The sequence below is a fragment of the Lycorma delicatula genome, chromosome 1 (assembly GCF_047948215.1).
Source record: "Lycorma delicatula isolate Av1 chromosome 1, ASM4794821v1, whole genome shotgun sequence".
NCBI lineage: Eukaryota > Metazoa > Arthropoda > Insecta > Hemiptera > Fulgoridae > Lycorma > Lycorma delicatula.
The window spans coordinates 286,733,795-286,749,925 of NC_134455.1; the positions used below are offsets into that span (position 1 = coordinate 286,733,795).

General features: G+C 32.4%; 2 protein-coding genes across 2 annotated transcripts in view; one reads left to right on the plus strand and one right to left on the minus strand.

Moving 5' to 3' along the window:
• Window positions 1-7,599, minus strand: part of Prx3 (Peroxiredoxin 3) — a 30,924-nt gene extending 23,325 nt beyond the window's left edge. The window contains exon 1 of the mRNA XM_075378902.1: window positions 7,442-7,599. Coding sequence (XP_075235017.1) covers window positions 7,442-7,480 — 39 coding nt within the window. The 5' untranslated portion in view covers window positions 7,481-7,599. The remainder of the gene's footprint in view (window positions 1-7,441) is intronic.
• Window positions 7,600-8,333: 734 nt separating this feature from the next.
• Trc8 (TRC8 ring finger protein) overlaps window positions 8,334-16,131 on the plus strand; it is a 117,494-nt gene continuing 109,696 nt past the window's right edge. The window contains exon 1 of the mRNA XM_075378909.1: window positions 8,334-8,787. Coding sequence (XP_075235024.1) covers window positions 8,508-8,787 — 280 coding nt within the window. The 5' untranslated portion in view covers window positions 8,334-8,507. The remainder of the gene's footprint in view (window positions 8,788-16,131) is intronic.

The window sequence follows — 16,131 nt, forward strand, 5'->3', positions numbered from 1 at the left end:
TTGTGTTTGCAACCGTTTACAATTAGGTAAATGAGTTTAAACGTGGCCATACATCCACAAAAGATGAATATTGTTCGGGACATCCAGTGGAGTGACCACCCCCAAAATGATTAACAAAATTCACGATATGGTTTTGAGTGATCGACAAATCAAAGTGTGCAAAAAAATAGTTGAGGCCACAGGCATATCACAAGGTACAGTGTTTTCAATTTTGCATGAAAAATTGGGCGTGAAAAAAATTTCAGCACGATAGGTACCGTGTTTGTTTTCAGTGGAGAATAAACACCATGCGGTTGACTCTGAGGGTGTTTTGATGCTTTTCCATTGCAATCCTGATGAGTTTCTGCATCAACACATAACTGTGGAAGAAACATGGATACACTACTACACTCTAGTGACAAAGGTACAGTCAAAACAGAAGGTTTATGAAGGCGAATGGGCTCCAAAGAAGGTAAAGACGGTGAAATCAGCCAGCAAGGTGATGGCCATGGTTTTGTGGGATGCACATGGTATCATCTACACTGATTACTTGGAAAAAGGACAAACAGTAACTGGAGAGTATCATTTAATATCCAATTCAAGTAGTAGTCACTTGCCTCCCATTTTCTTAGTTTCACATTTTCCATCTATCTTCAATGTCCAAACCATCTTATTTATTTTTCTCAATGTTACCTGTTATGATGCTTACATTCAATGCACTCATAACATCACATTTCCACAACCCATCCTTTTTTGTTCTGTCCAGTATTGATCTCAAAAATTCCATCTCCCTTCATTCAACCTAGTCTCCTCTCAAGCAATGCTAACATATCTGCAACATAGGGATGTGACAAATTGAGTAAATTTACATCTTTGTCTTGTTTAACATAAGATTTGTACTATAATAAATTCTCTAAGCTTTGAAAAGGAAGCAAAAAAATCTGCTTTCTTTCCCAATTTTACTACAGAACAAATGACCCACTCATTCTTCCACCTTTTCTTTCTTTTTCCTGTTTAGCCTCTAGTAACTACCGTTTAGATAATTCTTCAGAGGATGAATGAGGATGACATGTATGAGTGTAAATGTAGTGTAGTCTTGTACATTCTCAGTTCGACCATTTCTGAGATGTGTGGTTAATTGAAACCCAACCACCAAAGAACACCGGTATCCACGATCTAGTATTTAAATCCGTGTAAAAATAACTGGCTTTACTAGAACTTGAACGCTGTAACTTTCGACTTCCAAATCAGCTGATTTGGGAAGACGCGTTAACCACTAGACCAACCCGGTGGGTTCATTCTTCCACCTGTTCCAATGTCTGCATCACGTTATGGAAGAAAGCTTATCCACCTTCTTTAAACCTATATCTATAGAATTAATTATTTACTAAATTCTTATCCTACACAACACATCAACTTTTTCCTTTCTCATTAACTATTACATTATTTGATGTAAAACTAGCAGATGTTGTCTGGTACCATTATACAATAACATTAAATTTGTGTACATGTCTTCAAACAAAACGGTAATCAATCTCAGAATAACAGTTCAACATTTCTTAAAAAATTAAGTTGTAGAACCAAGACAATTAGTGAAAACAGCTTTTCATAAAAATAAAAAATAAATAGACTCCTAATGTGATAATTTCAAAAGTTTCAAAATCATTACCAAAACAAATGATTAAAAAATAAAAGGCATATCCTATTTCCAAACTCAAAATTTTTTTTAATTTTCAATATATCTACGGTCTCCACTACAAGAAAATAGGAAATCTCAACCTGTAGCATATTTTATAATCTCTTCTTCACTCTACAACCACATGCATTATTTAATACACTCTATATGAAAAATATCTGCAGCATTTCCACACCATTGAAAAATTGGTAATATATATCACTGGGGAACTCCCACCACATGTGACCCATTGTCAGTCAACCATGAAAACTCAAGGAATACTCCACTGGCTGAACCAAGCAACACCAGAATTCAGAGAAGGCAGCATTCGGATAAGTTAGGCTGCCACTTAGAAGATAACACTTGATCGGAATCACTGGAATGCTCCAGTATTACACATATGAACAAGAAAAATACAAAGTCCAAAATCAAACTAAAGCAAATCACCCACATTTTCACACACAATGTAAAATCGCTCATGCAGACTAGTAAACTAACGAACAGACCTAATGGAAGAACACAAAATTTTCATCATGAGTCTGCAGTAAATAAAACACTGACCAGGATGCCGTGGAATCTCAAGGATAGAGGCTCTACAAAAGTATATCTGGGGAGAGTGATAAAAAAAAATGTTCCACAGTTTTGAAGAGGCTTTTTAGTTAGCTTAAAAATAAATAATAAACTCAATACAAGAATTCAAGTCACAATCCCCAAGAATCTCAATACTCACCCTAAAAGCATCTAATAAAATCTACACTATAATAAATGCCCATGCACCCACTAATAATAAAATTAACTCTGTAAAAAACCGTAAAGAAACAGAAAAGTTCCGGAATCTACTCGACCTGATTATAAATAACATCCCTAAAAACCGTATTAAACAATTAATCAGAGACTTCAATGCTCAACTACGTAGAGAAAGAAGATACCACGACAATCGGAAAATGGCCAACCCAAAAGAAAACAAACAAAAATGCACAGAGACTTGTCAATCTCTGCAGAAACCACAATCTAGTCTCGAAATCCACGTATTTCAGGAGGAAACCTAAAAACCTGGGAACATTCCAACTACACTAAAGAAGAATGGAACTAGACCATGTCTTCATGGACAAACACCACCACAAGGAGATTTACAATTTAAAAGTCTTCAGAGGAGAAGACACATGCTCAGATCACTCTGTAGTCAAAATTAAAATTAAATTTACTCCCCAAAGAAAGCAACAAAACGAAGTTCCTAAAAGAAAAATGGACCCCACCTAACTAATCAAGAATGAAGATTACCAAAAAAATAACAATCACAAATAAACTCCCAGATTAGTGAACAACCTTAAACAGATCGCAGAAGAATTAGCCCCAATAAAATCCCATAAAAAAACATCAATGGTAAACCAGTGAATGTGACGAACAGTGAAAAAAAGACATCAAGCATGGCTATTTCACCAATCCCAAAGATCAGAAACATCCTTCCAAAATCCAGTAAAATAAAGAAAAGAAACCACCCAAACCCTAACGAAAATAAAAAGACAGCACCATAAAGGCATACTGAAATCAACAGAAGAATTCAATAAAACACAATTGAGAGAGTACTACTACAAAACCTTAAAAAATCAGCACCGAAAATACAAACTCCCAACCCTACTAATAAAAAATGAAAAGGAAAACTGGCCCATAACAATAAAGACAACACAGAAGTCCTAGCTAAATATTTCAACAAACTCCTAAACTGCGAAGAACCAACAGAACTCCTAAACACCCCAATAACAACACCAGCAGAAAACATCAACCATTGCACAATAAAAGAAGTCTACCAAGCTATGGATGAGATGAATTACAAAGCAGCATGAGATCAGACTTTTGTAGAGATTTGAAAATATGCAGAAAGATCAGCAAAAATTGCCCTTCATCAACTGCTTGTCAACATCTGGATCAAAAAAGAACTACCAGAACATGGGAAGATGGTCGTCATCCATACACTATTCAAAAAAGGGGACAAAATGGACCCTAACAATTACAGGGTCTCACTCCTAGACACAACATACAAAATTCTTTCAAGAACATCCTCAAAAGGATCAATTCATAACTCATGAAAGAACTAGGAGAATATCATATCAGGTAGGTTTTAAACCCTGGAAGAGCTGTCCAGACCAGATCATGAGTCTCAAGATAATAACGGATTACAACAGGAAAAAAAACAGAGACATGTTGATAACATTTGTAGATTTCAAGAAAGCTTATGACTGCAACCACACAGACTCCCTACTAAAAACTCTACGACACCTTGGACTACATAAAATATTAATAAACATGATAAAACTGATCCTCACTAACACAAGTCAAAGGTAAAATGCAGAGGCAAGCTCTCAGAACTATTTGAGATCAAAACAGGACTACACCAAGGTGATAGGCTCACACCATTATTATTCAACTGCACTTTAGAAATGATAATTAGGCACAAAAAAAGCCCCCAAAAATAAAAATAGGCTGAAAAATCAAAACAAATTGTCTTTCACCAACAAATTGATACGCTAGCAAATGGCATAAACGAAGGTAAATCACAGATATTAGAACTTCAAAACATTGCAAATAAAATCGCTCAAAATAAACAACCTAAACAAAAAAAAAACCTTACCTAAATAAGAAGAAGCAAACTAGCTAAAGTTCAAAAATTAACCTGTTCCACTTATAACAAAAAATGCCTATCAATAAATGAAAAAATAAGACACAATGCAGTTATAAAACCACAAGCCACTTATGCATCGGAAACATCTTCTACCTGAATGAACAATCACAGACAGACAGACTCCAGAAAATAGAAAGAATTGAAACAACCTGCATCAATAAAAAATACCAGAAAGAAGGACAGTGGTAGATTGTGCTCAACAAAATCATGTACAAAGAGTTAGAACCCATCACTGATGTCATGTGCTAGGAGACTAGGATTCTTTGGACATATCATAAAAATGCATGATTCAAGTCTTCTGAATCAAGTAGTACAGTACAATTCAAAAAACACCAAGACAAGTTGCAGATAGATCAAAGAAATGAGAGGATCTATCTGAACGAAATTCGCCTTACACCAGAAGACATCATAGATAAGATAAAATTAAACAAGAAAATCAAAAACAAAAAACTTATTTCACATTCACAACACGAATATTTTCAACACCAGAAAGGACACAAAAATCGGAACATATTAAAAAGTACTGAGAGGACTGCAAGGCTCAAACAGTTCCATCCATCAAAGGACTTGGATAATGGACTGAGTAGTGATCCTATGCAGTCATAAACGATAATAGAAAAATTCTTCTGATTGTATAACACAAGGTAAATTTATTCCCATATTTTATGAATATATTTTTTTCATTAAATCTATACACACAACTGTGTGTGCAAGCACGTATGCGAACACACATAACTTTTGCATGGTTGCAGTAGTATAGGTGGTTCTAAGGTTCAAATCCTAGTGAAGGCAGTTACTTTTATACGGATTTGAATAACTAGATCATGGACAAAGGTGTTTTTTGGTAGTCGGGTTTCAATTAACCACACATATAAGTAATGGTCGACCTGAGACTGTACAAGATTACACTTCATTTACACTCAAACAAATCATCCTCATTCATCCTCTGAAGTAATTAATACCTTACAGTGGTTCCAGAGGCTATACAGGAAAAGTGGGAGAGATGGCCCTCAGATAAGCCAAAAGAGTTCTATGCATTAAAATACAATGTCGCTCTAGGATGATGATACCAGCATTCTATAATAATAAGGTATATGAACAATTTAAATGAAAAAAACTTTCTTTTTGCATTTTAAAATAACTAACCGCAGTAAAAACCTTGCTATAATTAACCTTGTAAACCCTAACATTTTTCAAATAAATAAAAGGGTCCACTTTTTTCAACTTCAGATGTTACAATGTAATATGGCAACAACAAAAAAATACATATAAATTAAGGCATTTTTTCTAAGTTACACACTTAATCAATTTCCAAATTAATTACAATGAGTTAAGTTGGTAATTTTCTTCAACTCTAGCAAATACACAAGTTACACTTTGCTATTCATCTATACTCAAGTGCACTATATTGTGTATAATTTTCATGATTATAGCAAAGCTGACTGAAGCGATAGCTTTTCGTACAAAACTAAATGTACTTCAATATAAAACTATATATATATATATCTATATAAATATTTTTTTTTTAAAAGGAACTGTTGTGTAACCTAACAAAATTCTGTTAACTATACAATAGAAGTCGAAATGAACATGACAATGCATCAACATAGGAAACTAACAAATGATTAAAAAACAGTTTAAATATAAAATATTTATTCACCACCATTACTTCTGAGCAAATAGCATGAGGTTTTGCAGAAAGTGCTTTTTTCTAGTTGTTCCCAAAATAATACAAAAATGAGTTCAACTTCAAAATAACTTTTTTTTGTATTTCTTAACAATGTTACAGTTACCTTTCTGAAAGTAATGAAATGTACTAAATAAATCAAACTGATGATAATATGAACACAATGTGGACAGGGCAGCCTGGGTGGGCAATACATGGTATTTTTAAGTCAGAAAATCTATACAATTTTACCTCAGAACTGTAGTTTTTCTCATTATCAATATTAAAGGCTTACTGTTATAAAATGTTGGGTTTGTTTTACATTATAACAAAAATCTATTAACTTATCAAATGCTGCACTTATTAAACAACACATTTTTCAAATTCGAGAAAATTATTTTGAAATTTAACAATTTACAGGAAATTAATTTTTTTTTAATATTCTAGAAAATAGAGGAATCAATAGACCAACATTTTTTTTAAATAACAAAAAGTATAATTACATAATTAATTTAATTGCAAAAACACTATTTTTCTATTTTCATATAGCTATGAAATTTCCATTTCATAGATACAATAGATCATTGACTAATTAAGTAAGCAGCTACGGTGAGATTTTTAAGGGATTAAAACTGTTTAACTATACAGTGTCAGTAACATGTTAAGTAGCAGTGTATGTTTATAAGAACATAATCTCTGGCAAGTACTGATACCATAGATGATAAAGCATATAAATGAACATCTTTAAGTAACAAAAAGTATTTTTAAGTAAATACTTGCATTTATTAAGTAAAAACTGTTCACTTATCTACTTAAACATGTTCATTTCTTTTAAACATAATTTAAAATCACACTAGAAATAAGTCAAATAGAGCTAAATATATAACATAAAAGAAAATTAAATATATATATATATATATATAAATTTACAACACATTTGTTTTATTAAATTTTTCTTCCCTTCACTGTTTCAAATTTGTTGTATCACTTTTTTGGTAAGTTGAACCATTTTTTTCATAAGTTTTTTTAAGTATGGTTAGGGGCTTAAATTAAATTTAATTAACTTTTTCAAAACCAAGTAACATATATATATATATATATATATATATATAGGTGCGCTCGCAAGCTGTCGAGTCTTAGGAAGTAGGAGAAATAAAAATATTTTAAAAAAACCAATAATTTAAACATCATTTCATCAACACTTCACCGGATACGAAGAGATTACATAACCACCATCAAGAACTGTAAAGTTTGTTGTTCATCCCAATTGACAGAGAAAAGTACATAACACAGTGATTTTTAAGAAAAATCTATAATAAATGTTTAATTATGCCGGTACTTAGAAATTTAGTTTTTATTTGTTTCAGTTCACCGTAAAAAATATCTTATGCAATAGATAAATTTATAACAATCAGATTGTGAATTAATATTCTTTACTTACAGCATTTATCAGCTGCTTTCGAAATAACCGTGCAAACATTTTTTTGCAAATTCTAGAATATTCTTGTTACACAAAATAAAAAAACAGCGAACAGCCGTATAGATCAGCTGCGAACGTCCGCCTTCTAAATGTGCTTGATCCGTGTTGTACTACCAACACAAACTTAATGATACAAGATATAATCAATCACATGCAAGTAATAATAACCGAACGGTTGCGACCATTGCCTTAATTTCTGTCAGAACGGTTTGACTATAATATTTTTTTACAAACATAATTATAACTACAGACTAACAAGTATATATATTTTAATACGAGAACAAAAGGAACCGATTAGTTCGGAAAATCCGATAAAAAAATAAATAAAGCCTCCGGGACAACCGTTAGGTATTGCTTTACAAGATGACATAAAATGGCAATTTTGGACCTTGTGAATATGCTATGCCTGACCGGGATTTGAACCCGAGAAACCTATTACAATAAATGCATGTCAAAAGCAATTTGAGTCTCAAGGAACTGTAATGGTATCCAAAAACTATGATAGGAAGTTGACAACTCACCTCTGAGTAGCAACAATACTGTCTACGTGTACTAATAACTGAAAAAAAGCGTTTTTCATTTTATTGTTCCCGAAATATTATTTTGCAGAAGAACCCGAGAAAATTTATATTTTTATGTTTTAAGAAAGCAACTTTTTTAATAAAACTAATGTACCGACCCCTTTATTAAAACTACGCAATTTTTTTCATTTTCATGTAATAAAATATTATTTTAATTCACAAACCAATAGCTCCAGTTTATATTATAAAATTCGATTATTTATCAATTAAGACGTGTTTATTTTGTCCTGCATGACTTTTAGAATCCAATGTTATCAGACTGACGCTCAAAAACAGCTGATTTTAATACCTGTTTTGGTTAGACATAACGTAACACTACATTCGTAACAGTGTATTCAGAAGTTACATAGTTCATATTTTTCAAATTTTATTGGATAATGTGAGAAATTCTCGTGAGGATTGTAAATTTCCTGTTTAGTGATTATAAATTTATATAGTGTAAATTAATGGCTGAAACAATGTCTCGTCGTAAAGTGTTGCGTTTAGTAGATGTAATTCTCCGTGTACCCCCTTTGTTTATTATTGATGAATTACTAAGAACTCGTTTTGGACTCCCTCAAGTTGAAACAAATTCAACGTTATCTGTTTTAGAAGAGATAGTTCTGAATAACCAGGAGGATTTTTTTCGCAGAAAGTTTATTTTTACAGACACTGATTATCAGTTTGATTCACACTTTTATAGGATATTTTTTATAAAAGTTTCGAAATTTGTTGTATCATTCCTAGGTAAGTTGGACGAATTTTTTTTATGAATTTTAATATATGTAGGTAGTTTTTAATTGGTTCTCTTTTAAAGTTTTTTACCATAATGCAGTGATGGATTTATAGCTGTAATTTTAATCCATCTTTTTATCTCTATTCTATATTTTTTTTTGCTATTAAATCTTGTTTTATATTATTTGTGTTTTATTGAACTTTTTTCCTAGACTGCTTAAGAATGATAATTCCATTACTGCTCCAGAATGGAAATTGAATGCAATGCTTCTTGGATGTTTTGCATTTGGTACTGAAACACATTCAGTTAGTTTAAAACATCAGTAATGTATTCTCGGTATGGAACTATAGTAATCTATGTTGTCAGAGAACTATGACTTATTCATACCACATTATCAATTTTAAATGGTCTTGTTAAATCACATTTTATAATATTCTTATTTAGGTGAATGATTTCAGTGGTGCTTTCTGATGGTGGTGGAGGCCACCTGTTTTCAGAAGGAAGAATGATGTTTTTAAAAAAACCCTAACGTGTACACACAGTATAGGCCTTTCTTTATATCATACAAAATTTTACAAACTACATTTGTGCTTGAACAGAGTCCCAAAACTTGACGATGTCGCCTAGGAGCTCATTGATTACGTTGGCATCAATCTCAACAGTATGATTAACACTTCCTATTTTACCTTCATTTTTGTGATCTGCTGAGAAAGCACATGCCTTTTCTTCAACATAGATAAACAAACCTCACCGTAATAGCCACATAGATAGACAAACCTCACCGTAATAGCCACAGAACTTTTTTAAGTTAGGATGGCCTCCGTTTAATCAGGAAGTACCATTTCAGCTTTTATGGATAAATATTTTAGCTAGCATTCCTTTATATGTTTAATATTTTTAATTAAAAGCAACATTTTATGACATTGTTGACCGACATAAGCTTACCTTAAAAGTTATGTTTATTTATTCACTTGCTGACTCCTAACGAAGTATTTACGTAGCTATTAAGGCATATTCTTTAACTTTTTTTTTATGGAGAAATGAGAGATAAATTTTATAGCATATGAAAGAAAGTCAAGCCTGACCAGGATTCAATGTTAGAAACTGTCTGATAAAAGACATGGATCTTTAAGTCATGGAGTTTAGAAAAGGCTATATTTAATTTTTCTATTTTATTTTCCACAGTGATTCGTATAGTATTTTAGGTTTGTAGTATCATACTAGACTTATTTCTCATTCTTAATGTAATATCAGATTAAAATTCAGTACCGTAGAGATAATTACTGTACTGTAATAATATATCACAAAATTCATAATTGGATAGTGTTGAGAAATGTTTCATGGTCATTTTAGCTTGTTTAAGAATTAAACATTTTGGTTAGTATGCAGTAACTTTAAAATAAAGTTTATTGCTGAGGTATCATCAGATCATTCTAGAAATTGCATGGTGTTTACCGTGGACAGAGTTTCGTTGTAAATTTTTGCTCAGTTTTTCTCTTCCAATCCATTTATTGTAGTGCTTAATTAAAGCAAGGGTACTAGATAATAAATGTGTTACAGTAATGAGACTGATATGTAGTTTTCATATTAATCACATATGATACACGTTGTATAACAATTAAAGTAACAACTGTGTGAAATGCTGATGATATGAAGAAGCAAAACTATAGTTGATTGAACTTTAGCAAATAAATTAATAATAATCATGAGAAACAATCCATTAGAGTCCATTCATTTGAAGTGACCGAAGGGTGGTTGCTTGACCAATTCAAAATAAAAAATTAAAACTTACCCACTTGTTTCCTATATGTCTCAGGACCGTAAAAATATATATTTTTTTTTGTTGAATTTTTTATTTAAGCAGTTTACCTGTGGTGGCTATTTTTTTTACAGTGCACACCTATTTTTGTGATTGTAAGGGTTTAAAGAAAAAATTATAACTAAAAAAACTATTGGTCCTGGAAGGATGAAACAAAAAGCAATTTATTCATATTTTCTCAAGGTAAAAGATTGGTCCAGTCTTTTATTTACCTACCTCTCTTCTTTCTATGAGAAAATTGCCGATAAAGTTGAACATAAAAATGAGTGAAATTTCACTTTTGGTCCTTTTTTGAAGAGGCAGGGATGGCATACACAGTTTGAATTATTTTTGTATATTTAGATATATGTTAGTGGTTTTACCATAAATAATATTAATGGTGATATTCTTACCCCTAAATGTTTATGAATTTTTGAAAACTAATTTTTTTTTAAATTCAAATTTTGGCTTCAACATCAAACTAATGATTGATGGTCCCAAACTTAATGTTTATTATAAGGACTTAGTAGACATCTTTGTTTGTGACAAGGATAACTACACCTGTTTGATGAATGTGTACACAAAATGTCCAGGTAAGCAGGCAGTTTTTGACATGCTCAACTTTTTCGAAGAGTATGATGTATTGCCAGATACAATAATATACAAACATTGGGTAACAGCTGATAGGGCACAGGTGATTACTGTTCTTCAGACCAAAGATGAGTTTTTCGATTCATTAGTAGAAAAATTGGAAGCTGAAATCTCACAATTTTGTGTAAAAATTGCAAACTCAGTTTTTGATGAAGAAAAAAATCAGAATTAGGTGAAGAAGAATGTTTGGTGTTGGTAGACTTTGCTGAAAGGCCGGCCAGCAAAGCCCAAATGGTAGCATCTCAGCCTTTCATCCGTAGGTCCCAGGTTCGAATCCTGGTCAGGTATGGTATATTTTTACACACTACAAATCATTCATCTCATCCTCTGAAGCAATACCTAATGCTGGTCCCGGAGGTTAAAAACAGTAAAAAAAAGGCTGCAGAAAACGTTTCATTTCTTGTTCAAGATGAGATACAAAGCTTCCATTGGGTCAACAGCCAAGCCACTGATCAGCCTTTTGTGTTCCATTTCAAGGAAAATTATCTATTGCAACACAAGGTGACTGTAACTTAAGTGATCACTTGAAGCACAATACAACATTTTATTGTTATTAAAAACTTTTAGCAGACTGTATCAAGGAAGTACATCAGAACATTAAAATACTCATCTATTTTAATGATGGTGCTTCAAGTCCAGTAAAAATATAAAGAATTTTGCTAATTTGCCTAGTCACAAAAAATATGTCGACCTTGAAGCTGAATGGCACTTCTTTGGATCATCCCATGGGAAAGATGCCTGTGATGGTGTGGGAGGAACAACAAAATGAGAGCTGCCAAAGGTAAGCCTGCAAACACCATTAAGCAGTCAGATACTAAACATTGATGAAATGTATTCATTTTGTAATCACAAGCTGAAAAACATGAATTTTTTTATTTAATCAGGTGAGATAGCTAAGATTTCAGGAACTCTAAAAAATCTTAGCAGCAGTTTTGACTGCTGTGAAAGAGTTGTTGATACTAGAAGCTACCACAAGTATGTTTCTGTGACAGAAGGCATTGCAAGATGTTACTTTACTTCATACTCCAAGGACTATGAAGACCATCCTATGTCAAGTATTGTATCACTATTACTTAAGGAAAAAGATTCTATTGCTTGTATGTATGACAATCTGGTGGATAGGAGAAATGGTAGATTTTTAGCCTCAAAATTGACAATGTGCAGGTTCATTTTTTCCATTTAGCTGGACCACATACACCATTTTAAAAGACTAAAGACAAAGTTTGGATACCGATCTACAAAGTCCAGAGAAGGTTGACATCACTTAGTCTAACTACAGTGACAGGTCGTTCTCACACAATTTCAAGAGAATTATCAGAAGAAATATCACAGCTATTGGTTAACCACACTAAATAATTAACTTTCATTTCTATTAAAACAGATTATTTTATTGAAGAGTGAATAATTAGAATTTTGCTACAATTTATTTTTTCTTCGATAGTGTTTACAAAAATAAAAATGAATTCTTTAAAAAAGATGTAGGCCTATTCATTGAAATCTCATTTTGGGTACATTTTACAAGCATTTTTGAATTAAAATTGCATTATGTTACTCGCATTGGTTAAGTTATCATTAAATTACGACCTATCATTGATAATTTTAAAAAAACTATTTTAAAAATATTGAAAACGTCAACTTAACAACTTAGGGGCTAAATATAAAAAATGTAAACTGCAATAAAGACAAGAAAACCCCCTTGGAGCACTTATTTAGTGAGTCAGAATGGGTTTTTAACAGGTTTTTCCTTTTTTTTTGAGAGGTTATAACTTTTTTATTAGTAAAATACATAACAGAAGAATGGTATTGCTTTTAACAGGTTTTTCCTTTTTTTTTTGAGAGGTTATAACTTTTTTATTAGTAAAATACAACAGACTTTCTTGTTTGCCATAAACATTTACAGAAAAACTGCAGGTTGTGCAAATTTGAGATTTTTATCACCAGCCCCATCAGATTTATTTGAATTTAAAAAAAAAAATTAGTTTTCAAAAATTCATTAACATTTAGGGGTAAGTATATCACCATTAATATTATTTATGGTAAAACCACTAATGTACACCTAAATATACAAAAATAATTTAAACTGTGTATGCCATCTCTTGAAAAAAATTACCAAAAGTGAAATTTCACCATTTTTTTATGTTCAACATTTTTGGTAATTTTCTCATAGAAAGAAGAGATATAGGTAAATAAACCACTGGACCAATCTTTTACCTTGAGAAAATATGAATAAATTTCTTCTGTTTCATCCCTCCAGGTCGAATACTTTTTTAGTTATGATTTTTTTGTAAACCCTTACAATCACAAAAATAGGTGTGTGCACTATAACAAAAATGGCCACCACAGGTAAACTGCTTAAATAAAAAATTTAAAAAAATAGGTTTTAAGGTTCTGAAAGCTGTAGGAAACAAGTGGGTAAGTTTCAATATTTTTTTTTTTGAACCAACTTATGTTTTTTTTTGGGACACTTAAAATGAATTGACCCTTTAAAATATTATTTCTGCTTAAACATAATTTTTCTCCACTGATCATTGTTATATGTGCCTGTAAAGGTAGTTTCTAAGTATGTTTTTATATGCCCCTAAAGCTTTATTTACCTCAGACAAACAGTATTTTGTTCCATATATTTTCAATAATCTATTTTTTTTAACTACCACTAGCTAATTTTTGTAGTTTGAGATCAAGTTTTAATGTAATTTGGGGTATTAGATTATAATATGAAGGCTGTCATTGCTGTTGCACAAATACCTGGAAGATATGCTGACAGCCATTTTTACACCAAATGATCTTTGAATCAGCACTTACAAATTACTTTAGGTATATCATAGTGTCTGAACAACTCAGGATCTCATCTGAAATGTCAGTATATAGTATTAGTCATTGTATTAGATAGATTTGAGCTGGAACTTGTACTATTGATACAAGACAATGAATTAGTACCCATCAGTTCTACATTAGTTGCTACATAATCAGCAATCTCAGTAGTCAAAGTGATATTCAGGGTTATTTATACAAACACATTTAGGCCTGCCTAGAGTGATTGCTTCTACAAGATTTTTTTTTTTCTAAATTTCATGTAAAGATTTGTTCATCTTTTACGCAGTTTCAACATTTCTTGATTCCATTTATTCCTTCATCTTTTATTATTTTTTTTTGAATGATGAACTAATTTGCTACAGAACTTACAAAGAAGCTTGTAGATGGGCACATGAAAATTGAAATGTGTAGCATATGAAAAATGCCATGTCCAACCAGAATTCAAATCTGGGACCTCTAGATAAAGGCCAAGACACTAGCACTCCACTACGGAGACTGGCATTTATTCTTCTTTTTTTAAATTTGTTGTAATGTGTATTGTAACAGTTTTTCTTTTTAAGTAATTGAGTTAAGTTTGATGTTAATTACAGTACTATAGAATCACAGAGCAAATGTTTGTAATGGTTGATTATTAGTAAAAAGTAATGTTACTGACCTGCTTACTATGTTACTAAGTTTACATTGCATGTAGGTTTATTTTTCTTTAAATTTATCTGTGGAGATCTATATTGATTCAGTGATTCACCGTAGTGCTGAAGTCAAATACAAATTATTTATGTTCATATGCTTGTTTTACCTATAGACTATTGCAGTAAAATAGATTTTGTGTGTGTGTGTGTGTGTGACAAGCATACGTTTTGGGTTCGGTTTTAATATTTATTGCATACTGAATCCAAGAATTGAATTCTTGTAATCCAGTTTCTATTTTTTTTTCCTCACTAGGGGGGGTAGAAGTCTGTTAATAAAGTTTAATTATTAATGACCATAGCTCTCTATTCAATTTCTATGTTGTGATCTAATCAACGGCCGGTTTAAAAATTTTGGTACTTATATAAGACTGTTAATGTGTCATGTATCCTCTGTGTAATGTGTAGCGTGAGGTAATCCAAATAGGCGTGCAGCCTTGTTGTGGACTATCGTCGGAAAAGGACCGATTATTTTCATAAGGTTAGGTCTTCTAAGTGTGATTCCTGGCGCTCTTTTGTACAAGAACAAGGAAATAAGGAGACATAGGGTGTCGTTTATAGGGTTCTTGATCATAAGAAAAAAATAACATTCTTCGTCTTTCGACGCAGGATGGAGCTGTGATAGACAAAAATCGTGTCCTCACTCTTGTGATGAACGATCTGCTTTCAGATAATGCTGTGGTTGGTAAAACCTCTTATCATCGACGTGTCCGAAGGGAAGTTGTAGGTTTTCCTTCTGAGATTACTGAGGCGGATGTCCGCCAAGTAATTTGTAACCTGGCTAGGAATAAAGCCCCCGGATATGATTGTATTACAGTGGAACTCCTTGTTCGCACGTTGTCAGTGATTCTTGGTCTCGTGACTAGGGTTTTTAATAGTATGTTTTTTTGCTGGATATTTCCCAGTGTGTTGGAAACGTGGCGAGTTGAAACTGCTCTTCAAAGGTTGCGACAAGGATTCCACTGTAAGTTCTTCTTACCGGCCTCTGACGCTCTTGCCTGTAGTAGGTAAAGGTTTTCGAGAAGGGCTTGTACCTCCGCATTAGTAGTAGGTTTACTTCTAATCGTTCGCTAATGGACGACCAGTATGGTTTTCCCCCTGGCAAGAGCACAGAGGACGCTATTCTTAGGGTAATGAATTTGGCTTCGACCAGCGAGTGCAAATATGTATTCGGTGTCTTTTTGGACATATCCCGGGCCTTCAATAACAATGTGTGTTGGCCCTCTGCCTTGTTTCAGTTGCAGCAGCGTGGTTGCACGCAAAATTTAATTGAGATTCTCAAGCTATTTCAGCAACAGAACCATTATCCTTCGTGACGGCTGTTCGGAAATAGTAAAGATCTTTTTTTTCTTCTTTTCCTTTAAGAGGTGAAGGAACTCCATTTAGGGGCACCTGAGCAGTGTTGA